The following is a 27675-nucleotide window of genomic DNA, read 5'->3' on the forward strand; positions in this document are numbered from 1 at the left end:
AGGGGTAAAAAAAATGCAATGTCATAAAAGGGGTTTATAAAAGGGTACTTGAGTGATACAATCCTTATGATGCATCAATATTTCCAGGTTTTAATCCTCTAGCTGTATTTTTCCATTCAGATCATGTTAAGATGCAGCAAAATTAAAGTTGATAAAAAGATTTAAAATCATATATTATGCCTTATAAAGCAAAAAATTCATATATTATATCATGAAAGAAAAACAAAGTTCATATTAATCCTCCTAAACTAGAGAACTTTGTTGATGGAAAGGGAGTAAAATAGAGAAAACAACATAGTTATGATAATTTAAATCACTAAATTTTACAGAATCGAAGACCTAAATAATCCATTTCTGGTTTGACCATTGAAAGCGTCAATATTTAAGCATAGATATTTAATCTAGAGCGGGTTTAAGGGCACTTTGAATCTTTAGCGTTAGCTAAAGAACCGAAACCGAAGCTAACTTCAGCGACCTGCTAGCCTTGTATGTTGTTAGCGCTTAGCACGTTTAGCTGGGTGTGTTTCAGTCAGTGACCGAGCCTCAGAAGCTTTATTCTGTCCTCATTAAATGTCTTCTGATAACAAGAAAAACAGAAAAACAAAGACAAAATCTACTAAAAGTTTAACACCGCCCAACAATTGACAGCAAAACTGAGGTACGCGAGACCTGTTTTAATTAGCAGCTAAGCAGACGAACAATATAACAACATGGTAACTTCGGTGACTTAATCAAAGTTGGAAAAAACGTAATCAACATTTTAACAAAACAATTAACTAGTCTAATTCAAATGTAATAGAAAATAATAATACTTACTTCAATTGTTTCCTCAAAACTGTGTCTCCATCTTCTTCTTCTTCTTCTTCTTCTTCTTCTTCTTCATGGGATTTTATTAGCGGTTGGAACGCAAAAATGGTGCATTACCGCCACCAACTGGTATGGAGTGTGGATCTGAATGGCGAGTGTTCATACTGAATAAAACAAAATCAACAAAACCAAAATTAGATTTAAATCCTCTCAATTACATCGATTAATCTAAAAAAAAATAATAATAACAACAATTAAATAACACTTAACTCTTGAGTTATTTCAAAGGATTTCTATCAAATGAAAGTGTATTATTTCCTTTTAAAGATTTTTCATTCATACTTCTTATAGTGTACCATAACATGTTCGATTGTCTGTTGTTGCTCACAGTATTCACACCTGCCGGTGTTATGTTTACCTATTTTGAATAAAGTACTGTTTAATCCTGTGTGCCCAAATCTAAGTCTTGATATAATTGTTTCTTCTCTTCTGTTCCTTCCTGCACATCTCATTTCTCCCACTCTCCTCTGAATCATATAAAACCACTGTCCTTTCCTCTCTTCTTTTCATTGCTTTTGCCACATTTCCTTCAGCCTCTGTTTAATGATTTTCTTTATTTCCATCTTACTAATTTTAACTAACACATCCATGGCTTCTCTTATTGTAGCCTCCTTTGCAGCATTTTCATCCACCATTTCATTTTATTTTAACTCCACTATGTGCTGGTACCCATAAAAATATGACTGTAATGCCCATCATTAGAATTCTGTATAATGTTTGCTGGATTTCAATCAAAATATCTGCTTTGCTGAGTGAATTCTCTGTAAACTGATAAGTAATGACGATGAATCTGAACAAATAATCACTCTGGCCTATTTCCTCTACCCGCAAACAATAATTGCTGGCATTTCTCCTGTGTATACTGATATATTATCACTGGTCCTCTTTCCTATTACAATATGAAACTCTGGGACAATAAAATATACTCCTATCTTGTTGAATAAACTCTTTGATGCATCTGTGTATACCTGGATTAAGCTGTAGTAACTATTAATATATGCCTGTATGCAGGGGAGGTGCTTGATGGGGGGCCAGGGGTGGCCATGGCCACCCTTAGCCAAACACTGGTCACCCCTGTGGCCACCCCTACCATGTTTTCCCTCTAATACAGATGGTGGCAGTAGTAATACTCTCAAGTGGAATTTTCAAAACATTTAAATTGTTGTGGTTAATTACACACATCAATATACTAACATCAAAGATGATAAATACAGAATTCCTGTTCTTTTCAGAAGTAGATTTTGTGTTATATGAAGTAAAGAGAAAATTAAGTGTCTCTGCAAGTCATCTAGGAGTCTTCTGTGAAATCAAAGATAAATAACAATTTTAATAAAAACTTATCAAATAATCAGTTCATGTAGATATTAGTACTTGTAAATATACATTTTATGCAGAATGTTTATTGATACAAGTAGTAGATCCAGTTTTATCCACTACACCTTTTATCTAGAAAGCACAAATGTTTAAATATATGCATCTATTTGTTAGCAAAGGCTGTAGGAAAATGTAGTTTGTCTTTATTTTAAAAATATGGATGTTGTGCTTGTTAATTTTCCTGTTGGAACAGTGTAGATTGGCCCTGAGGTTCTGGTGTTGATCCTCTTTCGGCCACCCCTCAGTGTACATTGGTTATTGCCTTGCCACCCTTATAAAGATTTTCTGGCTACGCATCTGCCTGTATTGTATGTTTCTAGTAGAGTAAGATCAACTTTCGCTTCAGGTAGTATGTAAGGTGGTACTGCAGGCAGTGGTACTGTTGGACTGAACTTTAAATAGGTTAATTTGAACTCCATTGCTTTTTGTTTAACTGCCCACCCAAAGCTTTTAGTCTCCCTCTTCTTCATTTCCCAACAAGATTTTAAAGTGCTTTGTTTTGGATGATCTTCACTATGGCCCTTTAAACTGGCCCAATAATTCAGAGATAACTGAATTCTTCTCAACTCAAGAGGCATTTCACCCATTTCCACCTGTACTGCTGCTGCTGGAGTTGTTTTAAAAGCCCCTGTACATAATCTTAAAGCCTGAAACTGGATGTTGTGCAACTTTTTTAGAGCTGCAGATCCATACACCACACACATAATCCAGTACTGATCTAATTGATCCACAGTAAATTGCCTTCAATGCTTTTCTCCCCAATCACTTCCCACCAAACACCCTCCTATATGTGTGCAGTACTTTCTGGATATGTACACCCCATGTTATTCCCTCATCAAACCATAACCCCCAAAACTTTAATTGTTTTACTCTTTCTAATTCTTGATTATACATCTTTTACCTTAGTACCAATTATTTTCTTTGTAAAAAAAAAAAAAAACATTCTCTTTGTCTTATGAGAATTTAAAACCCCATTTATATCTCCATCTTCTTCTCTTCCCTCTTCGGGTTTTCAGACTCATTTTCTGGCTGGAAAACAACTTTTTAGTGTTTTAGCGCCACCTGCCAGGCTAAAGTCAGGGCTATTGAGATACGATCTTATCTCTGTGGCTCAAGTTAAAGTATGAATGCTTTAAAATTCCATATTCTTCCAGGAACATTTATTCATTACTCAAAATACGGGCCATCCAGTGTCATTATAGATCCTCTTGGGTAGACTTAGAATTAGATAACTTTTATTGTAATTTTTTCATACAAGTGTATACAAAAGGAAACTTCATTTTGCACAGCTTTTACAACATTTCAATTCCATAAAGTGCAGCAGTGATCAAATGTAAACACTGTGTGTGCAAAAAATGCATTGATATGGAAGTTCAGACCATCAAATATATATGGTGCAATTATGCAGTGTTTGGTTTGTTATTATCTGTGTGATGCAGAGTCTGTGACATGATTTAGAGTTTTCTAAACAGTGTGATGGCAGTGGGGAAACATCTTGGCCTGCATTTAATGCTGGGAAGCCGATTCCCAGAGGGCAGCCGTGGGGATTTAAGGGATCACTGAATGTTACGAGCTTGGGACATGCAGTGGATACATTTTCTAAATAGTTTTTGTACAGGCTTACAAATGGCAAAAATAAAAATGTGTGTTGGTGAATTTTGTATTTATTCTTTTTTTTTTTTAGATTACTTAGAACTGTCTTAGTAAATGTTCTTAGCCTACTAAGCTTTTCCCCCACTGCCATCAGATTGCTGAACTGTTGGGGAAAATAATCTAAATCAACTCGCAAATCGAGACTCTGCATCACACCGTTAACACCAAACCAAAAATAACTCAACCTCAAAAATTTTTTTTTTTCCTACTACATTTTTGCACCATATATTTGTTTTTGCAAATAACCTTGAACCTTAATTCTTTCCCAAACATCTTCCATTGGAAAAAAACTCTTGCCTTTCAGACCCTGGGTAGCCTTGGAGGTATGTGACAGACAGAGTGAATACTATTCTCATAGTTCAATGCAGGAATTGATAAAAAAAAAAGAAAAAAGAAAAAAAAATTACACCTAAGTTCACTCGTTTTGATCATATAATAAACTCCTATATGCCGCTGTTGCCCACTGTGGCATACAGGAGTTCACCAATTTGAAACCCGAGCTCTGTCCAGTTCAGTCATTGTGTTCTTGGGTAAGACACCAAAGCTTCATTGCCTACTGTTGTTGGTCAGTGTACCCCAGCGGAGCTGTGGCTACACTATAGCTTGCCACCATCAGTGTGAGTGAAAGGCTCTAGTGTAAAGTGCATTGGAGTCTTGGACATGATAAATGGCTACACAACTACAGGTCATTTAAACTTTTTTTCTCTCTAGAAAATAATAAAGAATTTTAAATTATAAATTAAATCATAACTGTTTATGATATTATAATAAAATAAAAATTGCAAAACATGTATAACTATAACTAATAGCTTTTTTTTCCTGTTCTAACAATTGCCATAGTGCCCATGGAGGATATGAGGGAAACTGGAATGCACACCTTTGAGATTACCTCACTCCAACTTATTAAAGTTAAGTTCTAAGTATAATAGAACGCACCCATAGACCTACATTTAAGCATGAAATATGTTAGGTTACAGCAGTGGTTCCCAAAGTGTGGGGCGTGCCCCCTAGGGGCCATTGCAGGGGGGGGGGGCGCGGTAAGCGGTATGGATGAATGAAGAAAAAAAAAAAAAGGGCTTGCTTTGACTGAGCATAATGGACAGTTGTGACACTGCAACCCAGATTTGAGAAGATCTACAGCAACAAGCAGGCTCACTACAGCCACTGAAAAGATGGGAGGATTAAAATACAAAGAAAAAACTCTCAGGGAGCTGTTCAATGTTTTCACTCCATTTTGCACAGAGGCTTTTTTAATGTATTGATGATAGCAAAGTTAAATATTGTTACAAATAAAAAAAAAGAAATATGTTTAAAATAACACAGACAACAAAGAATCCTCTTCTAATCTACAGTATAGAACTATGAAAAAAATACAGTTACACAAAAGTGTTCCACTGTAAAGATGGTGTATAGTTTGTTTTGTTGCAACCTGAAGTGTGAAATAAACTTCAGTGGAGTTTGAAAACAAAATATGTGTATAGGTTTATTATATCTGGTTGAACGCTGTGTGTGCCCAGTTGATTTTTTTTTTTTTTTTTTTTTTTTTTTGGGGGGGGGGGCGTGGAAATTTTATTGTAATCCAAAGGGGGGCCCAGAAGAAAATCTTTGGGAACCACTGGGTTACAGTGTTGTTTGTTGGTTTATTATACAAACAATCATATAAAAATACAGTTTCATTGTATCTACAAATCGCAGCCCTATGTGGCAATCTACAACTAAAAGTTGTTGCCCCTTTCTTAAATGAAGTTGGCCTGTTCTGGAATGTACCCATGAAAATAACAAATATATTATAAACAAAGGAAAATAAAATCCTTACATTGACTTCATTGAATTACAACAGTTTTTTACACATTTCTTCACCTAAAAATAAAAAAAATACAATTTTTAACTTTAATGATCTGACATTGGAGAAATTTACCTTTGCATTTAACCCATCTCCTTGGGGAGCAGTGGGCTGCCATTGTGCGGCACCTGGGCAGCAGTGTGGGGTTAAGGGTCTTTGCTCAGAGAGTCAGAGTGGCTGTCTGTGGGAGTGGGTCTCGAACTCAGAACCTCAGGATTCCAAGCACTAACCACTAGGCCGCCACTCTCCCACCTAGTCATTTAAAGTCATATTATACAGAAAACTATAAATATAGAGAGGTGGGAGCCCCTTGTCAATTTGCTCATGGAACACATGCTCTTAACAAATAAAATGTACACTTTAAAAGAACTTGCCATAGTTGATTTACACAATGCTGTTGTAAGAAATATTCATTAAAAATGCTAAAGATGGAAAAAAAAATAGCAGACATTTAGACGGATTCAGAATAAAGAAAAGGTATGGCTAAGTGAAGATAACAAGAATGTGAGGTTAAAATAACAGTCTAAACTCTGCAGGCACATGGTGTTCTGATCCTGGGTGTCACAGTGTGAAACATGGTGGGGACAACATGTTGCCATGAAGATGTTTCCTCTACATAAACAGGGAAGCCATCAACATTTTTGGAAGGATGCATGTTGCTGATTAGAGGGCTGTCCAAGACTTAAGGCTAAGCCAGAAGTTTTTGGTCCCCAATATGCAGGGGTTCAGATCACAGCATATAACAGTGCAAGAAAAACTGAATCAAACACTGAACCTAAATCCATTTAAATATCTGTGTTTGCATTTGTTGCTAAGACAGGCCCAATTTCATCTGAGCTTGAGGTATGTTAAAAAATTAGAAATATATATTTAACTCCAGATGTGGATGTTTTTATATAAAGGTAAAAATCTTCTTAAAAAAATATATGTTTGTGTTTGTAAAGTGACAAAATTAGACAAAGTTTAATTGAACATCGTCTAAGTAATTCCATTTAATCAAATTTCTTAAATCAACCCACTTTAACCATCTGGTTGAGGTTGTTTATATTACTTAAATGTAAAAAAAAAAAAAACTTTGCCCTTTCAAAATAAATACAAATTGGTGGCATAAAATCTGTAATTGTGTTTCCATATCCTCCTAAATATCTTCCAGTTCAACAGGCAGAATATTTGTCTCTTTTTAAACAGACGACCTTCTGAAGAACCAGAATCACAAACCTTCTTCCTGAACCAAATCGCTTTCGAATTTCATCATTCTCAAAGTAACACTGCTAAAGAGTGAATGTGTAAAACAAATTTAACTTATTCTTTTAAGCGTTGTCATTCTTTTCTCAATGCTTAATCATCATTCTTTTAATTTTATAGATTGTATGCATATTAACAGGCACATCTTGTAACACAATGAAAACTACTTGATAAAGGACAGCTTTCCAAGGTAAAAAGAAGAATAAAGAATGAAATATTCCCTGAATAATCAGTTACCACAGCTTTAATTGCTCGTAATCCCTTTAAGAAGAGTGTTTGGGTAAATCTTACAATAAGGTGGTGCAAAAAAACAAATATTCATCCCTTTCACAAAACAACATTTGATTCCAGGCTCATACATTGAGTCCTAAAGGTATTCCTGAAGTGGAGAGGAAAGGCCCCTTATTGTCAGAGGAAATCTTTAGAAAACAGTCTCCTGTGCGGTTTGTGTTCAGAGACAGTTGCAATGAGAACCGGGGTGGTTGTAAACTCAACAGTGCATAACTGGGAGCTGCATGGATCGACTTCCAGCTCCAGGACAGTCACATTGTTTGGTGCTGCTGTGCTCAGGATGCTGGCAGGCACAAAAAGTGTCACCTGAGGACCTCGAGCGGGCCAATAACGCCCTAAATTAAATCCATTGATCCAGATCTGCCCCTAATGAAACAAATATAGGATTAGTTCCTCTATAAGATGTTGAGAAAAACAGATGCAAATCTATAGAAGGGCTGTTGAACTTCATGTCTTCCTTAAATATGATGACCTTATTTGATTTGATTAAGTAATCCAACAAATAGCTTGAAATAAAATGTGTATTTTTGGGTTAGTCACCTTCTTCCAGCCTGGCAGCTTGACATAGGTGTCTTGAGGGAGGTCAGGAATACCGTAGGGAATGATAAAGCTCCCCTTATAGAAGGCTGGAGGTGAAAGAGCCACAGGTGAAGCTTGATCTGTTCGTGTTGGAGGTTCCTCGCCAAGGAGGCCGTTTCTGACTGCTTCGTCGATGCTGAGACTATACATGGTCCAATGAGTGAGGGAGTCTTTTCCCAGAGTAACATTTGAGACCAAGCCCTTTCAGGAGAAAATAATTAATTAAAAAAGTACCAATGATCCTAAATGCATTCAGTGGAGAGGTCTAAATGTGATCCAAAGGTATTAACTCAGGTGCCTGATAAAGATTGCTACAAATGTTATGTGAGACTTCCTGAAAAGAAATCTGTCAAATCAAAAGAAATTGAATGTGAGAGATTAAAGCATCTGAATCGTCCTCCATGAGTAAATTAACTCACAATACTAATGTAGACCATGCAATACATATGAGCAGCATGTATGTAATGGTAATAAAAACCTTGAAGTCGTTGATGTCTCTGCCATAGTTGATGCGGCCCATGTTCTCCACCAGTATGTCAAGCTGACTCCCAGCCTTTCCAGCCACGTTCACACTCAAGACCTTGTTCCTTTCCAGAATCCCAACTGCCACCTTAGGAATGAGTTTATATTAGTATACTAACAACAGAACATTAAAAATTACTAAATGTATTCAATGTTTTTATCCTAGAGTCAAGATTGAGGAAAAAGGGGTTTTAAACGTTTGTTACTTCTCATTTGCTGCTGTTTTTTTATTCTTTTATATGAGATTTGGTGCAAGTAGCTGATTATACAGCACCTGTACTCGCTTTTAGCAGTATAAACACTCTCATTGTCTATAATGGGTGTGAATATGCTGCACAGTTCATGCAGGAGTGAGGACAGACGCAGTGTTAAGCAAAGAACTAGTTTGCAGGTTCTTATTTGCTTAGATTCACATAAGTGCTAATTTAAACTGATAAAATGATTAAATCCAACACATCCAACACAAGCAAAGCAGACCTCTGCTCTCCAGCCTGGACCCACAGAGAACGATTTTATCAACTATGGACCAGAAAGCCCTTTACCACTGCTGCACAAAAGTCATTAACCAACGACACCTTCAGAACCGGCAGGTCTGCATCTGGACTGAAAAACTTAATGGAAAAGCACCCAAGTGGAGGACTTTATACAAGCCTCTGATAAAAAAAACGAACCAGTGATCTCCAATGGAGGATTATACACGGCACCATCGCCACAATCTATTTTTTATCCGTTATTAATCGGGGTGTTTTAAACGAGTGTCCTTTCTGCGGTCTGTCTGAAAACGTGTTCCACGTTTTTACGGAATGTGCAAGGCTAAAGACTATTTTTAACCTTTTTATTAGTGTTTTTAGTCTTTTTGGGACGTTTTTTACAAAAGCTGTTTTTAATAGGGGGAAGTTTGTCAAAACAGAAGGAATAAGCCAAGAGCAAAGATGGCCATTTACCTGTCCCGTAGAGACATACTGCAGGAGGGATCTCACCTTGATGCTGTGGCTTTGTGGAAGTTCAACGTTAAAGTGGAGATATACTTCCACAGAGCCACACAGAACATGGAGGATTTTATTCAGTTGTGGAGTTTTAAACATATTTTATGTAATGTGTCAGATGATGGAGATCTACATTTTAACAAGCTCCTCATTTAATGATTTTTATTGGACAATTGTTTGTATGTTTGAATTGTGTAAATAAAGTGTTGTTAAAAGTAAAAAAAAAAAAAAAAACAGTATTTTCTTACACGTCACAATATATAAAGACAAAAACAACCTTTTGCTGCGGGCATAGAGGATCTGGTAATGAACAAAAGGACTCACCCTATCCACTGACACATACGCCCTGTCATGGATCCCGTTCAAAGGTGAGGACAGAGGCGTGGGTTGGCTGCAGTTAACAGGAAGTTTCGTCCTGTAGAGAACAAAACCAAAGCCCTAGAGAGAATCAAAATATAATGATTATGAGGAAAAAAAGTCCTTAAAAAATTGAATTATTGAGAATGTAAGTGCCTGAAGGATACCTGATTCAAGTCTGTGAAGGTCTGAGGATAGGTGCTTTTCACTGGACCTGAGAATGACAGTGTCTCTGTAGCATCCAACACTGTCTGGAGCTGAAGGCGACAAAACAACAACACTCCCTTAACTATCCTTCAGATTTTAAATAGCTAAAGTCAATGTTTTGTGCAAAATTAAAAAAAGATCCTAATACACTAAAGGCCTGTAGAGAGAATTCATTCACTGAATGCTTACCTTCTTCATTTTAACAGAACCGTACGCATACTTTGGTGTTGTTGGTGGAATCGGTCCCTCGGGTACTTTACTGTACTGTTTTAGGAATACACAGAATGTATTCTAGTCACATCTACAAACTAGGACAAACCCCCATAGCAAAGCTTAGATATTCAGCTGTATACCATTCTGATGACGTCTCTGATGGCAAAGTATTTCTCAGTGAGGTCTCCTGCCTCTGAGAGTGGAGCATCGTAGTCGTAGCTTGTGGGCTGTGCAGCGTACGGAGAGTTTGCCCCTGGTGGCATTAAAACACAACATTAAGATCCCAGAAAAGCTGCTGGAAAGCTGCTTCATGCTAAGTGCACTTACCATTCCAGTAGCCAAAGTTTGACCCACCTATAAACATGTACCTGCAGGTGAGGAATGTAAAATAAAAAAAAATAAAAAACAACTTTAATATAATTTACAATGCCTTAACATTACAACCCCAATTTTACAAGGTAAGAATATTCTTTCAGCACAGGATCTCTATCTAATTATGATTAACACAAAAAATGTGTTTGAGGTCTGCTGCTGTAGTTTTTCAGTTATTTTGGTTCCCTCTGCTGTCAAAGCTCTACTATCAGGGGTTTGATTTTCTAACAGAGAACCTCAGTGAGGCTGCATAGGGACAACATTTTCAGTCCTGTTGATTTGTAGTAAGAATGTCTGGGGTTTGATTGCCAGCTTTGGGTTATTTCCACATTGAGTTTGTATGTTCTTCTTTTCTCTGGGAACTCCAGCTTCCTCAATCAGTCTAAAAATATGACTGTTGGGTTCATTAGTGTGTCTAAATCTATGTGTTTATGAGTGCATGGCTGTATGTCTCTGTGTTAGAGACGGACAGGTGACATTTTTGCCCAAAGAGACTGCTGGTGTGTTAGAAAATGGATGGAATTTCAGGGGAACAAAGGTCAAAGCTTCACCAATGTAAATAAAAATGCCAATAAATCAATAAAACTAAGAGGATTCGGTTAATGACTTCACTGTTTTAAGGTAATTTCCTCTTCTGTTTTTGAGGTCAACACAGTAGGTAATGTCATTAGTATTTATCTACTAGTATTTTTTCTTTTCTAACATACATTCGAGTGCTTCCATAGGTTTTATGTGGAGAAACCGGCCTACACTGAGTTCTGACATTAACCTTTTAGATTACCTTTTTGATCAACTATAGCAGCAGCTTGGATTCTTGTTTTCTCATCTAACTATGAACAAACTCCCAAACATTGTAAATCTTAAATAATAGTTAAAGTTGCCCCTGTTCAGAACAGAGGTCAAACATCAAATTTGACCCATTAGATTAAGAATAGGATGTCAAAGTTGATGTAAAAGCACATGACCAAATGTTTTTGACAATAAAGTGTATCTACATTATTTACTGTAAGTATTGGTTGGAGGAGATAAATGATGAAAAGAAATCTAGAGGATTGTTTTTCCTATACAAATGTATTATTTCATAATTTCTATTTTGGGTATTTTTAGATCTTTAAAATGTCAGAATATAAAATGAAATTCAATTCAAAACTACTTTATTAATCCCAAAGGGAAATTAAATGTTGCAGTAACCTACTTTATTTTTGTTCAAATTTTTTTTTAACTGGACGCTGTTGGGGCCACTTCATCCAAGGGCGCCCCATTACATTTTCTCCCTGCTGGTGTTCCTTCCAGCAGAGGACTACTTAGTTGAGCAAGTTGTTGTTAGTTTTGTTTCTCTTGCATGAGTACAACCTTTGGTTTCTCTACCCACCTCTGCAGGTTGAAAACATTAGAGCTGCTGTTAGAAAAATATAAATGTGCAATACTATTTTTGAAAATTGCAATGACATTTAGCTAAAAAGCTATCTTTTCCCAGTTAATTTAACTACCAAAAAGTGTCCCTAAAGATCTGTGTGACTCTTAGCATGCCCTCTGGTCTCAAAGTTGTTCATTGAACCTAGGAGGGCTATCTTAGGCCATTCAATCTATCCTTACATCAACCAGTGCCTCTCATAAATAGCTTAAGTGCTTTTGATAACCAATGTCTGCATGTTGGGAATTTACATAAGTCCTACCAGCAGGTGGTATAAGTAAGATCAGAGTCATGTGCAGGCACATTGGCTCCTTCCATAATAGACTCTAATAAATCTTTTTTTGCTCTGCTTCTCTATACTGCTGACTTCTTTTCACTCACATGTTAACATTTGCTCCTATAGCCAACATATGGCTGAGGGACTTTGCCACCGCAGCAGATGACACAACAGAATGACGGGATCCCCAGTGGTCCAGCCAGCCGGTGTAAAACTCAGAGTTCACCTGTGGAAAAACAAAGAAACACGTGTTTTATCCTCTGCTGTGTGGGTCACTGTTAAAATGTGTGCAAGGAGGAGATGCTTACTAGAGGTCCCTTTGGTTCAGCGTATCGCTGGGCTTGAAAGGCAGCAGTTATATTAGCACCTAGCAGGAGAGAAAAGGTCCAGAATAGCAATGTCTTATTGTGCAACTTCCTCAGAAAGTCTGATCATACTAAAATGAGACATTGAGTCAGAAGAGAGAAACAAACTAAACACCCAACATGTGCACAAACCGGCTTCTCTTTAATAACTGTATTAAAACATGATGCGCTTTTGTTTTACGGAAGAAAAATATTAATTGGAAAGTACAAGAGCTTACCAGGACCAAAGTCTACAGTGGCATAGAGACCTTGCATTGAGCCACACTTTAGATAGTTCACCCCGGCACCGTCTGTGGTGAAGAGCACCACCTCGTCTCCCAGGTGAGCTCTAAACAGTTTGCTCAGGTGACGCATGTAGTTAAAGTCACAGGCAAAGTAGCTGCCATATTCATTCTCCACCTGTTGATAAAGGATGTGGCAGTGTTTTTATCCTCCTTTAAAGCAAAAACAAGGTGTTTTTTTCCCCATACAATGGCCATGCACTGTAAAAATTTGAATCTAAATAAGTCATTTTTTCCAGTCCATCAAATCAGAATTTAACAAGTGAGATTTTCAGGGAAATAAACAAACCTACAGCCACACAAACCCTCCAACATATTTATAAGTGGGTGGGAAGTTTTTCCTATTTTAAATAACCTTATTTAGTACAAACCCTCTTGGATTGTCAGTTGCAGAAAAGATCAACGTAAAATAAGACCAATACATGCTCTGTATATTTGTTAATACTCAGGGCTGCAAAAAAATAAAAATAAAAAAAATCAATTTTTTCTTACAGTTCTGAGGCCTGTCACAAAATAAGATAAGGGATTAATCTGGGATTTAACAGATATATCTTGGCTTAATAAAGCCTATATTCAGTTCTGTAAAAGCATTAACACATAAGTTGCCATGGTGACTTATTCTCTAGAGCTGTTAGCTACAGACCAGGCTCACAGCAGGCTTATTCAGATCTGCTGCCTTATCTGTTCAGTCAGTGTCACAAAGATCACAAATCATGGAGGGTGGTCAGTGACGCCATTACCTCTGCTTTATGTTTTGGTATCTTTTATCCACATAAATTAAAAACCACTAATAGGTTTTAATATTTAGTGAAGTACTGTAATTACTTTTAAATTATTATGGCAGGCTAAAACAATTTAACCTGATGGTTTTTATGTGGAAATTGCTACTGTTTATGATTTTTGCAGACTGCTTTTATACTGCTGCACTTTAGAAATGGAAATATCTTGGGAGCTGTACTGAATGAAATTTCATTTTATTTACACTCTGTGTTTACAAAATGACAATAAAGTCTGTCTAAGTTCTAAGTTTGGCAGAAAAGCCTTAAATAAATGATTGCTTGTGTAGAAGAGATTAGAGAAATGGCTGATGAAGAAGCAATAAAAGCAGCTCCAAAATGGCGTCTTCCTTTACGAAGGTGCGTCCATATTTGAATTCTTCCTGAAAGTCAACGTTTGAAATGGTATCTTCTACCTGTGCAGACTGCTGCGCACTCAACCGAGCCATGATTGTTAACAGAGATGATCTGTGTTGGGCTCAGTAGTTTATGTGGAAAACTATCAGAGGTGCGTATAGCGGCTCAGTTGAACACAGTGTGGACCACCTCCCTGCAGTCACAGGGGGCCACCATGTTTACCAATCATTCCTCATCTGCATGTTGAAGTATTTGTCTGAAGTTCAAACCAGAAATTTATTTAGTTTTTGCTTGAAGAACAATTATTAGAATATCTGCTTTTTGTAGAGATACCTTTAAAACGTTTTTTATTCACTAGTTTGAATTTGTTCCAATAAACATCCTGAAACACTCTCATATAAATATACAATCTTTAGCTATGTACACATAGCTAAAGCTAAGCGAACAATTCCCTTTTAACAACACATGCTACTATCAACTTAATAAATGGAATACATCTCAGGGACTGTAACAACCTTTCTGTAAGAAAATATAAATATTTATTTCCTTAATATTCTCCGTCTCTCTATTAACGATGTGCTGCTTTAGAAAAAAAAGGAAATAAATCATCTTTCCATACATTTGAATGTTTTTAATGCACATTAAACAATTTTCACAGGGAGACTATTAAGTTTGCATTGGGCTGCGTAGTTATAATAAAAATAAAAGTACCTGTACAGTGATGATGGGACCACCGTTCTGATAGAGGTATAGCTTCATCATGGGCAACAGCTTCCCCATCCATTTGTCTACGGCTGCAATGTAATCTGAAGGACATACAAATTACAGTTTTGAGCTTTTAGGAGTTAAGAAATGTTCCCAGCATTCCTAAATAGACGTGTCATCTGCTTACCTGGGTCAGACGATCGCAGCACAATGTTTTTCTTGTTCAGAAGCCAAGCAGGCAGACCGCCCTAATTGGAAGAATAATATAAGTAATTAGAAATAGAAAAAGAGAAGAAATATACCCACTGATTAATAACTTTACAGCTCAATCTGAATTACAGAAGAGCCGATATTGAAAAGTTTTACTTTTCTTTATTATATTACAAACTGTAATACAATAAAGTTTGAAATTACAATATTTATTATATTACAAAGCCCAACTATTTCAGTGGGATTTCTGTCACCTTTCCATCAACTCAAACAACATCCCCACAGCAAAATGATGCCACCCCCATGTTCTCCTCAGAGAAAGCGACACTTAATGTTAGACTCAGGTGTAAGTTTAAACTGAAACACAACTTGTGTTGGTCTATATCACATACAAATCCAGAGCAATACAGTGGTGTTTATAATGTGGCAAATTATAAAAGAGCTCCAGCAGTATGAATGCTGACGTCAACATACAGAGAATGTGAATGAACGGGTGTATTTCACCCCAGTAATGTGTGTTTAGTTAAATCCTGCCAAGAACTGCTGCAACATTAAAACATTGAGGCTGACAGAGATGCAGCAGCTCAGATTAATTGTTGTAAAGGGAGCTAAACAGATAAGAAAAGCAAGTTTGGAGTTGTTTGACTAAAGTCATTAAGCATTACCGTATATTACATGTATTCTGTAATGATATGATATTTTAGATGTTAACATAAATAGATTTAAGGAAGTACAAGACAATATTGCTCTGAACCCCTTTAAATAAAAGCATGACAAATGGACAAAACAAACAGAAAAAACACAATAATTTATTAAAACTAAATGTAATTGGAAGCAAGCCAGAAGCTATTGACAGAACCTGAACCACATAGGACCAGTTTTCAATTTTCTCTATCAGCTTATATTGCGCTCCAGTCATCTAATCTACAGGTGCTGGTCATAAAATTAGAATATCATGAAAAAGTGGATTGATTTCAGTAATTCCATTTAAAAAGTGAAACTTGTATATTATATTCATACATTACATACAAACTCATATATTTCAGATGTTTATTTTGTTTAATTTTGATGATTACAAATGACAACAAATGAAAATCTCAAATTCATCATATCAGAAAATTAGAATATTGTGAAAAGGTTCAAAATTGATGGCCCCTGGTGCCACACTCTAATCAGCTAATTAACTCAAACCACCTGCAAAAGCCTTTAAATGGTCTTTCAGTCTAGTTCTATAGGCTACACAATCATGGGGAAGACTGCTGACTTGACAGTTGTCCAAAAGACGACCATCGACACCTTGCACAAGGAGGGCAAGACACAAAAGGTCATCGCTAAAGAGGCTGGCTGTTCACAGAGCTCAGTGTCCAAGCACATTAATAGAGAGGCGAAGGGAAGGAAAAGATGTGGTCGAAAAAAGTGTACAAGCAAGAGAGATAACCGCACCCTGGAGAGGATTGTGAAACAAAACCCATTCAAAAATGTGGGGGAGATTCACAAAGAGTGGACTGCAGCTGGAGTGAGTGCTTCAAGAACCACCACACACAGACGTATGAAAGACATGGGTTTCTGCTGTCGCATTCCTTGTGTCAAGCCACTCTTGAACCACAGACAGCGTCAGAAGCGTCTTGCCTGGGCTAAAGAGAAACAGGACTGGACTGCTGGTGAGTGGTCCAAAGTCATGTTCTCTGATGAAAGTAAATTTTGCATTTCCTTTGGAAATCAAGGTCCCAGAGTCTGGAGGAAAAGAAGAGAGGCACTTCATCCACGTTGCTTGAAGTCCAGTGTAAAGTTTCCACAGTCAGTGATGGTTTGGGGTGCCATGTCATCTGCTGGTGTTGGTCCATTGTGTTTTCTGAGGTCCAGGGTCAACGCAGCCACATACCAGGAAGTTTTAGAGCACTTCATGCTTCCTGCAGCTGACCAACTTTTTGGAGATGCAGATTTCATTTTCCAACAGGACTTGGCACCTGCACACAGTGCCAAAGCTACCAGTACCTGGTTGAAGGACCATGGTATCCCTGTTCTTAATTGGCCAGCAAACTTTCCTGACCTTAACCCCATAGAAAATCTATGGGGTATTGTGAAGAAGAAGATGCAATACACCAGACCCAACAGTTCAGAAGAGCTAAAAGCCACTATTAGAGCAACCTGGGCTATCATAACACCTGAGCAGTGCCACAGACTGATCGACTCCATGCCACGCCGCATTGCTGCAGTAATACAGGCCAAAGGAGGCCCAACTAAATACTGAGTGCTGTACATGCTCATACTTTTCATGTTCATACTTTTCAGTTGGCCAACATTTCTATAAATCCTTTGTTTTTATTGGTCTTCAGTAATATTCTAATTTTCTGATATGATGAATTTGAGATTTTCATTTGTTGTCATTTGTAATCATCAAAATTAAACAAAATAAACATCTGAAATATATGAGTTTGTATGTAATGTATGAATATAATATACAAGTTTAACTTTTTAAATGGAATTACTGAAATCAATCTACTTTTTCATGATATTCTAATTTTATGACCAGCACCTGTAGAGCTGTTCAGAAACTAAGAGATCTGCCCTCTGCTCTGAGTTCAAATAAATTTAATTCAGATTCAATTTAGTTTTTTGTTATATAGTGCCAATTCACACACTGCAAAAACGATATAGAAATAAGTCAACATTTCTTAAATTAAGTGTATTTACCTTTCATTTGAGTAGATAAATAAGATGATTTGCCAATGGAGTGAGTATTTCTACTCCTAAAACAAGATAATTAGATAATATGCACTTGAAATAAGACAATGCAATAGCTTTTTTTTCTTATTTTAAATGTAAATTGTCTACCTCCTCTATTCAAGCAAAAATTCACTTATTTTAAGAAAAAATGACTTAATGAGATTTCAATTTTTTCCAGTGCAACGTGTAATCTTAAGGAACTTTACAGAGACAAGACTGTCAGATTGGTTTGGAAAAGCAGATTATTTTATCCTTTCATGCTCCTCCTGGATGAGCATGCGGCGAGGATTTTTACTTGCATTACTTTATGTCGTTGACTCTTAAGCAACTCCTCCCACTGAGCATGCATGCTGCGACAGTGGAGAGAATAAACTCTCCTCTATTTGAGATCTTAATCTGTCCAACACACGGTGCTTATAAGAGCATCTGAAAAACATATGTCAGATGACATATTAGCAAAAAAAAAAAGGTTAAATTAAAGAAAATTTGAATTTTTTTCAGAATTTTCTATATGTAATCTGGTTTTATGCGCATATAACTGTGTAATCTTGGCACTTAACTCCCTATCTTACCTTTCTTTACTTAAAAATATTCACACAGTTTGAATAAAGACTATTAGAGTCTGTTCTAATCAGTTTTGGAAAGCCCCTGAGAAACCCAGAAAACAAAGGATTTAGAGTCCCAGTTTGCTCACCATGTCCCACTCTGCACATATGTATGGCCCTGGACGAAGGATCACTAACAGACCGATCTCCTGAGCAAGTTTAAGAAAACCTTCCAAATCTTTGTCTCCGCTGAAATCGTACCGGCCAGGAGACTCTTCATGGTAGTTCCAGGGAACATAGCTGCACATGAAAGAAAGCATCAGTAGTCCACAATCACTTTATAAAATGTGCTCTGTACCCAGTAAATGTTGCAGAAACAAAATGAGACTCAATGCTTGCTGTTGAGGCTGCTAGAAAATACACTAACATTATATAGTGGGGTATGGTGCGGAGGAATATTAAGGGAGAAGAGGTTTTCTTTGGAAAGAAGTGAATTAAAGGTTAGTGGGAGTGAATGTGTGTGATCGAGAGGGAGCGGCAGAGGGAGAAGCTTGAGGATTTTAAGTCGCCTACTTATGGTGAACTGTTCAGAGCAGCATTCTGCATGGTGAAGAGCTGAAGAAACCTGTTTGAGCAGATTTATCAGTTGATAAGATGGTAAGAGCAGAGAAGTACTGTAAGGTTTACAGACGGGGCACTAAGGAGGAGACCGGTAGCAGCGATACTGAGGTTCTGTTTCAGAAAGACGAGGATGGATAGAAAGCCCTCTAAAACTCAGAGGGTTCTGATATATAGAGAGGAGAGTTAATGAGGAAACTGGTAGAAGGAAGAAGCCACCAGGCAGAAGAACTTTAGAGAAGATTTATGCATGGAGTGACAGATTGAACTGATTCAAGTGGCACCGACACTCTGGAATAACTTGCCTTTGCATATTGGATCGGCAGGCTCTTTTGAGGTTTTTAATCCTCTCTAAAAGCACACTTCTTCTCCCTGGCTTTTATTAAAGTCTAATTCGACACTTGGCTAAATTTTATTTAAAATTATATTTTATTTTATAATTTAGTTTAATTGAAACATTTATCCCATTATATTTTATCTCCATTAAATTTTTCTTATGCGTTTATGCATTATAGCCTTCAATCACAACTGTGATTCCTGTTCAGCATTTTGGTCAACCTCGGTTGTTTTAAATGTGCTTTATAAACAAAGTTTGAGTTGAGTTGAGAATAGAATTGAGTAGAATAGAATAGAAAATCCCTTTATTGTTCCATAATGTGGAAATTCCAGTGTTTACAGCAGCAAAAAGATCATAGAAAAAAAATGGTCACACAAATGTGGACCTTAGAAAAAATATATAAGAATAACAAAATAGTGACGAGTTAAAAGAGTAGCAACAAAATACTGTACTGTAAAATAACCAATCTAAAGCTAATAAATAAAAAGAAAGATGTAGCTCAAACAATCACTAATAAATGCTATTAAATGTACCTTTGATGTTTTACCTTTAGTGCTCTCCAAGTCATCAGATTTACATGTAGATTTAGTTTTAAACTCACTACAATTGGAAAAATCCACAATGAATAAAAAAAAAACTATCATATTTCTTATATAACTTGACTACATTTACTCTTTTATAATGTTAAATTTATTCTTTAAGTGCTAAAGATTAAAAAATCCCAAACGTAGTCCTCAGGTCCCAATGTCCAGGTTGCAGGTTTTGGAAGCGTCTCTGCTCCAGCAGGCCTGACTGAAATGCTGCTATTATCTCCTCAGCATGTGATCAATTTCATTGTGTCAAACAACAATACTTTCAATAACCAAGATCCATCAAGCATCCAAGTATAAAATGTAAAAAGGCAAAGTAAAACAAACTCTCTATTAGTTAAAAGTAAGTAGTTGTGAGTAGACCTTGTTTGCTTCACTAAACATGTTATAAACTAAAGCTATTCTTTGGTGCAATGTGGGCTGCTGGCTTAGGAAAACAGTAATTTTAAAACCCTTTATTTCTATCTTGGTAATGTAACATACATTTCTAGTGAGTGGATGTTTGCGTGGAGGACTCTTACGTCTGGATGGCATTCAGTCCTGCCATGTACATCTTTAGCAGCCTGTCCCTCCAGTAGGCCCTGGGGATCCTGCTGTAGTGGATACTTCCTGATATGTAACGAAACTGCCCCCCATCCTTACGGAAACAGTTGTTTTCGTAGTCCACACTGAATGATCGAGATTCCCCGAGCTGCAGGTCAAAACACATTCATTTCCCATAGAATATAAACATAGATATACAAAGTAACCATTTTATGGTTTTATGGCTGAATATTGACAGAGCAGGTGACTCTGTGGGTGTACATTAAAGATTCTCGATTAAAGAAACATTTTAAAGGGGTTTTAATAAAGAAAACCGACATATTAAAAATATAAAGCTCTGTTCAGAACAGAGTGACTTTTCTAAATTGATTTGTTTATGGAACATAATGGAAAGAAATTTTTAAGCACTTATTCTTTATTTATTCTGTATTATGATAGCAGTAGTTCCTCTAAATGCATTTTATCTTCTACAAAGAAGAACGTTTATGAAAACAGTAAAAGAGTTTGAAGACTGTCAGATATCTACTCACTGAGAGTTCAAACAGCAGCAGCAGCAGCATCAGGATGACGGTATTCAGTCTGAAAGCAGACATGATGACGTCTTTCTGTTTTGATATTTAAGTATGAAAGCTGATAAACAGGAGCCTCAAACAGCAACACGGCTGGATCCAAGACCCCTGCAGCTGAACTGTTTTTCAATCAGCGGCATCACAAGTTGCGGAAGTAAAGTCATGTGACGGGACGGCGTATGGGTGCAATGATACTGTCTGACCAGTAGATGGAGCTGCAGTACAGCTTGGCAAAGCGTCTGACAATTCTTTATTGGAAGAGAATTAGGTACACTGAAAAAAAAAAAAGAAAAAAAAAAGTTAACTGATTTTCAAATTTTATTTCAGTTTAATATGGGAAAAATACGGAAGAAGATTAGGGCCACTGGAAAAAACAAAAAAGTTGACTGTTTTTAAAATTTTATTTCAGTATGATATGATCTGACTTTTTTTTCTCAGAATTCTGACTTTTCTCTCAGATATGACTTTAATCTCAGAATTCTGACTTTTTTCTCAGAATTCTGACTTTAATCTCAGAACTCTGAAAATCAAAATTTTGGATCTTAATGTAGATGGGCACCATGAAGGAAGAGATGTGGGAGCACTCAGCTGCACTGATAAATATGTGAGTTGTTTGGGAGAGCCAGTAACACATTGGTGAAAAATGACGGAATCAGGTGACTTTTTTACGTGCCCGAGGGGTCCCCAGTGATGTTATTTAATTAATTGAAGAGCAGATGATTAAATCAAAAAAGCTAGTTTAGTCTTTAAAACAGACATGGTTCAGGCTTGATGCTAACATGTTTGTTAGCTGTCAGAATTCAGTCAGAATCCTGCGATTAAAGTCAAAATTCTGAGATTAAAGGAATAGTACACCCAAAACATGATTAGCCTTCATTTTCTACAAAAAAAAAAACATTCTAAATGACTTCGTTTCGAGTAAATTCTGGATGCTACCCACTCAGGACACTTGGAATACATTGGACGAGCATTATGGAGGAATATTGACACGTTTTTTGTGGACTTTTATGGACCTTTCTGCCTCGGGCGCCATAGACCTCAATTATTTGAAAATCAGCAGACAGCAAGAAGCCTCCCAGATCTCCAGATGCATTTGAGATATCAAAAAAGTACTCCAGAGTGTTGTTCAGCATGGGGGTGAGTAGAAAATGAAGGCTAATCATGTTTTGGGTGTACTATTCCTTTAAAGTCAGAATTCTGAGATTAAAGTCAGAATTCTGACTTTTTTCACATATTAAACTGAAATAATATTTAAAAATCAGTTAACATTTTTATTTTTTCAGTGGCCCTAATCCTCTTCCCTAGGATATTTTTTTTTATTTGTTTTGTTTGTCTGTTTGTTTGGTTTTTTTTTTTTTTTTTTGGGGGGGGGGGGGGGGGGGGTTGCCATGTGGTTTACACTCCTTACCAGTTGGTGGCGGTAATGTTCACCTAACGTTTTCGCCAACCGCCATAAAAATTTCAAGAAGAAGAACACGTTATACCCTCACACCACTAGATGGCGATAAAGCAGGACTGGGGCAATCGTCTCTACCTTAGAACCGGAAATAATACAGCATACACAACGCTGGGGTTTCTGTGCCACACGTGGGTCTCTGTGTCAGAGTAAGTTATGTTATATTGTTTGTTTAAATAAAACAAAACATAAAAGTATGCCAAAGAGAGCGAAGGCCAAGTCGGAGGAAAAGCCTCCAGCAGAAGAGCGGGTCGAGGAGCTGCTAATGGAGGGCCGGCGGACCCGCAGCGGCCGCACGGTGCGCCCTTCTACCGCGCTGCTAGACTCCAAAACCCCAGTAAAGACTCCCAGCAGGAGGACAAGGAGGTCCGTCCGCCAGGATCTCCCGCCGCCGGTGGAAGAGCAAATCCCTGAGGATACGGAGCAGAAGTCACCGTTACTGACCGTGGAGGAACCCGATGTGCCTAGAGAACCAGAGCCCACAGAATGCACCGAACCAGCAGAACCAACAGAGCCTTCAGAGCCGCAGCCCCCCCTGACAACAGCGGTGGAGCCAGAATCACCTGAGGATGGAGAACACCGACTGCCCTCACCTGTACCAGTAGAAACAGCTCCACAAGGTTCGGATAGCATCCCTAAGAAGAAGCCTCGCCTGGCTCCAAACACTAAACAGATCCCGGTGGTTCCACTGGGGAAACCGAAGTCAGGAAGAGTGTGGAAGGAGCGCAACAAGCAGAGGTGAGGTCTGCCTGATCATCTCTGACGAGCAATCTGCTCCTTCATAACTCTTAATCCATCAGGATTAGTTTTTATTCTTTCAATAATGGAAGCAATTTTATTTGGGCTTTTTTTCAGTCTGAAAAGTTTGAAAGTGCAGCATTGATCTATGTAGAGTAGCAGCCATTAAAAATGGCCCTTTCCAGGCCAAAGCCAGCCAAATGGCAGCAAAATCCAACTTCCATGTCTTCTCATGGGCATGCATGTTTTTGTCTTACCAGGAGATCATGCTTCTGTTTAGATCTTAATGTCCAGAAATCATGACAAAAAGAATATTTTAGATGTTTAAAAGCAATTATTGGGGACCAGCCAAGGATCTATCAAGGAAAGAGGGGGGTTTTGAATGGCTACTACTGTGAACAGACAATAGATGTAACTCTCTTACCTGTCTGTAACCCTGATGTTTGCATCCTTCAGGTTCTCTGCTCTGCTTAGAGACAAACCACTGTGCTCCTCCTGGGAGAAGAAGATGCAGGCCAAGCGTGAAAAGGACCTTGTCAAACAGTTCACAGCAAAGCTGAAGGAGGAGAAGGCTCAAAAGATGGAGGTGAGGTAGTGATGCAGATGTGCTGAAGCAAAGCGATGTTCCTGCGTGTTTAACGGGCCCTTGCTTCATCTTTTAGGAGAAGAGGAAAAGACGAGAGGAGAACCTGAAACGGCGAGCAGAAAACGAACGCAAGGCTGAGATTGTGCAAGTGGTGAGTTTATCCACGCACTTGGAAGCAATCGTCTCACCCTATAGGTTTTTGATCAGCATCGCCTCACAGAAGGAATATTTTTTTCACTCTTTTCAGCTACAATATAAACACATATTCAGTTTTTTTTTTGCTGAAATCTTTTAGGTGGTGTAACTTCACCAGCTATACGTTTTCTTCATTAGAGACTGAAATCATTATGGAAATATTAGCCTCCATCCCAGAGTTCAGTCCTTTGCAGCATTGGTTCAGGACTCTGGGCGTTCATAATTAGCTCCACCCATCAGATCTCCACCTGATCCCCACGATCACCTCACAAGCGAAACCAGATATACAGCGGGTCACCCTCGATTTTAATTGACGGAGAGACAGGGCTCTCTGACTGCAGCAAGCTCAGTACATACATTTATACACCCTTCATGCCATGGAGGAGGCTGTGTAACTCATTATTATCTCTCATGACCTTCGTTTGGAGCCTGTGAGGCTAAGATCAGACATATCTCAACTAGGGCTGCAACAACGAATCGATAAAATCGACTTTTAAAAGCATTGGCAACGAATTTCATCATCGATTAGTTGTGTCGAGCGATTAATGCGTCATCCGCCGCCGCCGTCATCACATCCACTTGACTGAAGCGGGGGAAGAAGAAAAAATACGGCAGAGCGAGCCAGCGCTGCAGGTGCAGTGTTGCCAACTCAGCCACTTTTCAGACCCCTCCAGCGACTATTTTTTCAAAAAAGCGTCTAGCGACAAATCTGGCGACTTTTTACTGTGTCACTGGCGGCTTTTGGAGACTCTTACGTGAAAGCATGTATCATTCCCCCCCGCGCCTCCCCCCGCTCCCGCAGGAGTCCCTCTCAGCGCTGCAGTCAGAGCAGGGGGACGTTTACCCTCAGCGTCCAGACTGCAAATGAAGCGCGCATGCACCGGGATTGATGGCGCAAATTGATCACAATAATTAAAATAGCCTGCACTTTGTACAGTGAAAAAAGTCGTAACATGCAACTTTTGTAAAAACACATTAACATGGCACGGAACCACCATGTTTGTTTCGTTTTAAAGTGGGGAAACGTTACGTTAGTTTCTCAGGTAGCTCATCTGATACTTTCCTTACCGTGTTAGTAGGTTACAGACAGTGATAAGGTTGGCTACTGATTTTACTTTTAATTTCATTTGAATTAGCTTAAGCAGCGTTTAGATTTACTTTATAAATAAATTAACTTACAAATTATGAGGGCAAGGCTTTTAAAGTTTAAATCTTCTGGCAAAGATAAAGAAAAGAAGATCCTGCAATTTATGGAAGTAAAGCAGAATAAAATCCAGCAAGATCAGTAATATGTCAATTAATTATAAGCCACATTTCCATGTAAATATCTGTCTTTGGAGGATGTGTTTTTTAACACCCCTAGTTCTCTCATTTTTATTCCAAATACAATTTATAATTTGAATCACAGGGCTATTTTTATCTCTATGGTTCAGTATTTTCTCAAGTAGCAACTTTAACTGCTATACTTTCCTGTCTTAAAAGGCAGAACTCTTCTAGTCTAAAAAAAACTCATTTGTTGAAATGGGGGGGCCTGTTGTTTGAGCCCCTTAGGGGATTTAAAAACAAAAATGTCTTTTTTTGCGCTTTATGAAACAAAGTAGCCTATATTTTGTGGATGTACAGCTACATTTCTCATGTAAGTTTGCGTAGTTTTAACACAAACATTTATTTTTCATATTGCACCAGTACAGTTAATGAGAAACCTGTACTTGTGTGCTTGTTTGTTCTGTCTAAAATGTTTATTTTGGAATAAAGAGGTTAATATAAAAAATATTTTTTGTCCGATTCATCGATTAATCGAAAAAATAATCGGCCGATTCATCGATTTTTAAAATAATCGTTAGTTGCAGCCCTAATCTCAACATTTTTTACTCCACAATAGTTAGTGCACTAAACTATAATGCGTTAAAGGTTGATAATGCATTTCCTGAGAAAATAAATGCATTAAAATCCTTTTCTGTTTTATCACTCTTCTCTTCTGTTTAAGTCTTTGTATTTAAACATAATTCCAGTCTTTTTGAGTTTTGTTTTCCTTTTGTGCAAACCTTATGTTATAGAGTGCATAATCTAAAGAAAGAAAATGCAGATAAACATTGTTTAATCATATTTTGATGCCGTATAGAATTATTTATTGATTTTAAGAATAAAAATAAGTACTTTTAGTGACATAATTACATTATTTATGACGACCTGGATGATTATCTGCTTGCACATGCGCAAGTGAGCCGATGGTAAATATCGGATAGAGACAACATCTCTAATGCTACGTTCAGACCACACGCTGCAGAAGCAGCTAGTTTACATGCAAAGTCAATGGTTGACGCAGCAAAAGGTTCTGCAGCTCGTTATGAGCAGCAGGAGCAGCGCGTCAGATGCTCAGACGTGCAACCTGCTGCGAAAGCCGCTGCTGCTGGAATGAAAGAAGCTGATCTGGGTGCAGACGGGGAGACAGACACAGAACAACTTATGCATATCGCTATGATCACTCCTCTGAAACGGTTTACTAACACCTAAATGAACTTAAAATGTCGAAACCTGTCGGCAAAATATGTTCGCTTTTATTATTCTGGTGCCTGGAGTTTGTATTACGTACATGAAAAACACCTTCCAGCCGCCACAAACGGTAGCGAAGAGGTGACCGGGCCAGAGGCTGCGGCTAAATGGGATTTCCAGGGACAGCATCGTCGGTGCGCAGAGGTCTACGCGGCTCCGACAGCAAAATAATATTTGAAGGCAGGATTGTAATCTTGATGAACTGACTGCACAGATCAAGTTTTTAGGTGGACTTTCTCACTTAATGGCATATTAAAAGTACTTTTTACCCACTTCTAACAGCAGACACACTTTCCTGGATGTGCTTTAGGAGCGTCAAAGCTGCTCTTGACGCATGTCTGAACTTAATGTGAACAAGAATAAAAAATGAAGCAATAGAAGCCTTTTTGCTGCTTCCAGTGCTCGTGGTCTGAACGTAGCATAAACCTCTGCATAGCTTTGCTGTGCTGTGTTCACGGTCTCCATGGTGATAAAAGTTCACAGAACAGCTGGATTTTAGGTTACTTCCTGTTTGCATGTCAGTTGAAATTAGGTTGTAATGAGGTTTTAAGGTTGTATTGCATGAAAAAAGGTTAATGAATTTTTAGGTCAAAAACGATGTTCAGAGCTCCTTGTCTTGTTTGTTTGACAGATCCGCAACACGGCCAAGATCAAAAGGATGAAGAAGAAGCAGCTGAGGAAGGTTGAGAAGCGAGATACTCTGGTTCTGCTTCAGAAGTCACAGAAGCAGAACATGCCAAGCAAAGTGAAGAAAGATGTTAAGCAAGATTTAACTTAAAAACTGTCTGCTAATAAATCCCAACTATTCAGAAAAGATGGTCTGTGAAAATCTTTTTTATCAGATCGAGTTAAAACCTTTATTCTTCATGAAGAGGTGTTCCTAAGATAAAGACTTGCTGACAATTTTATCAGGTATATCTTACTTTAAAACAGTCCAAAACCTGTGTGTCTATTTGGAGGTTTCTGCTCATTATGAAAGGATAGGGCACTTACTCAGTCTAACCACAAGAGGGCGCTGTCACGTGGTCCTAAGGCTCCAACTATTCATTTGTGTATTTGCTAGTAATGGACATATTCCAATATTCAGCAAACGGCAATAATATTAAAATGTTTCTTATACACATGTCATTACTTTTTTAGTTATTAGAATGATTTATGCCTAAAATAATCCTTCCAATATATGACTGTTTGTGGCAATTGTTTTAGTTTGTCATGGCCTGATTTTGTTGCAAAGAAGATGGACTGAATGCTTTCTGTTCATGACCTGTCCTGAATGATTGAATTCTCTTTTTATGAGACTCCTGCCTGAGATTCTTTATAGCAG

The 27675-nt window shown here is 37.8% G+C and overlaps 2 protein-coding genes across 2 annotated transcripts; one reads left to right on the top strand and one right to left on the bottom strand.

Moving 5' to 3' along the window:
* Nucleotides 1–6928: 6928 nt before the first annotated feature.
* On the bottom strand, nt 6929–20979 carry glb1 (galactosidase, beta 1). Its single transcript, XM_038304781.1, has 16 exons — nt 20785–20979; nt 20233–20402; nt 18316–18466; nt 14872–14932; nt 14691–14785; nt 12784–12964; nt 12509–12567; nt 12305–12426; nt 10465–10505; nt 10278–10390; nt 10114–10188; nt 9885–9974; nt 9685–9798; nt 8331–8462; nt 7814–8053; nt 6929–7639 (listed from the first exon to the last, which is right to left on the bottom strand). The coding sequence occupies exons 1-16, from the start codon at nt 20845–20847 to the stop codon at nt 7391–7393; spliced, it is 1956 nt and encodes a 651-aa protein (XP_038160709.1). The 5' UTR covers nt 20848–20979; the 3' UTR covers nt 6929–7390.
* A 1378-nt stretch (nt 20980–22357) lies between these two features.
* On the top strand, nt 22358–27165 carry ccdc86 (coiled-coil domain containing 86). Its single transcript, XM_038304715.1, has 4 exons — nt 22358–23017; nt 23474–23603; nt 23680–23754; nt 26983–27165. The coding sequence occupies exons 1-4, from the start codon at nt 22476–22478 to the stop codon at nt 27127–27129; spliced, it is 894 nt and encodes a 297-aa protein (XP_038160643.1). The 5' UTR covers nt 22358–22475; the 3' UTR covers nt 27130–27165.
* The last annotated feature ends 510 nt before the right edge of the window (nt 27166–27675 follow it).

The sequence above is a fragment of the Cyprinodon tularosa genome, unplaced genomic scaffold (genome assembly GCF_016077235.1).
Source record: "Cyprinodon tularosa strain WSP-4 unplaced genomic scaffold, ASM1607723v1 ctg540, whole genome shotgun sequence".
Taxonomy (NCBI): Eukaryota; Metazoa; Chordata; class Actinopteri; order Cyprinodontiformes; family Cyprinodontidae; genus Cyprinodon; species Cyprinodon tularosa.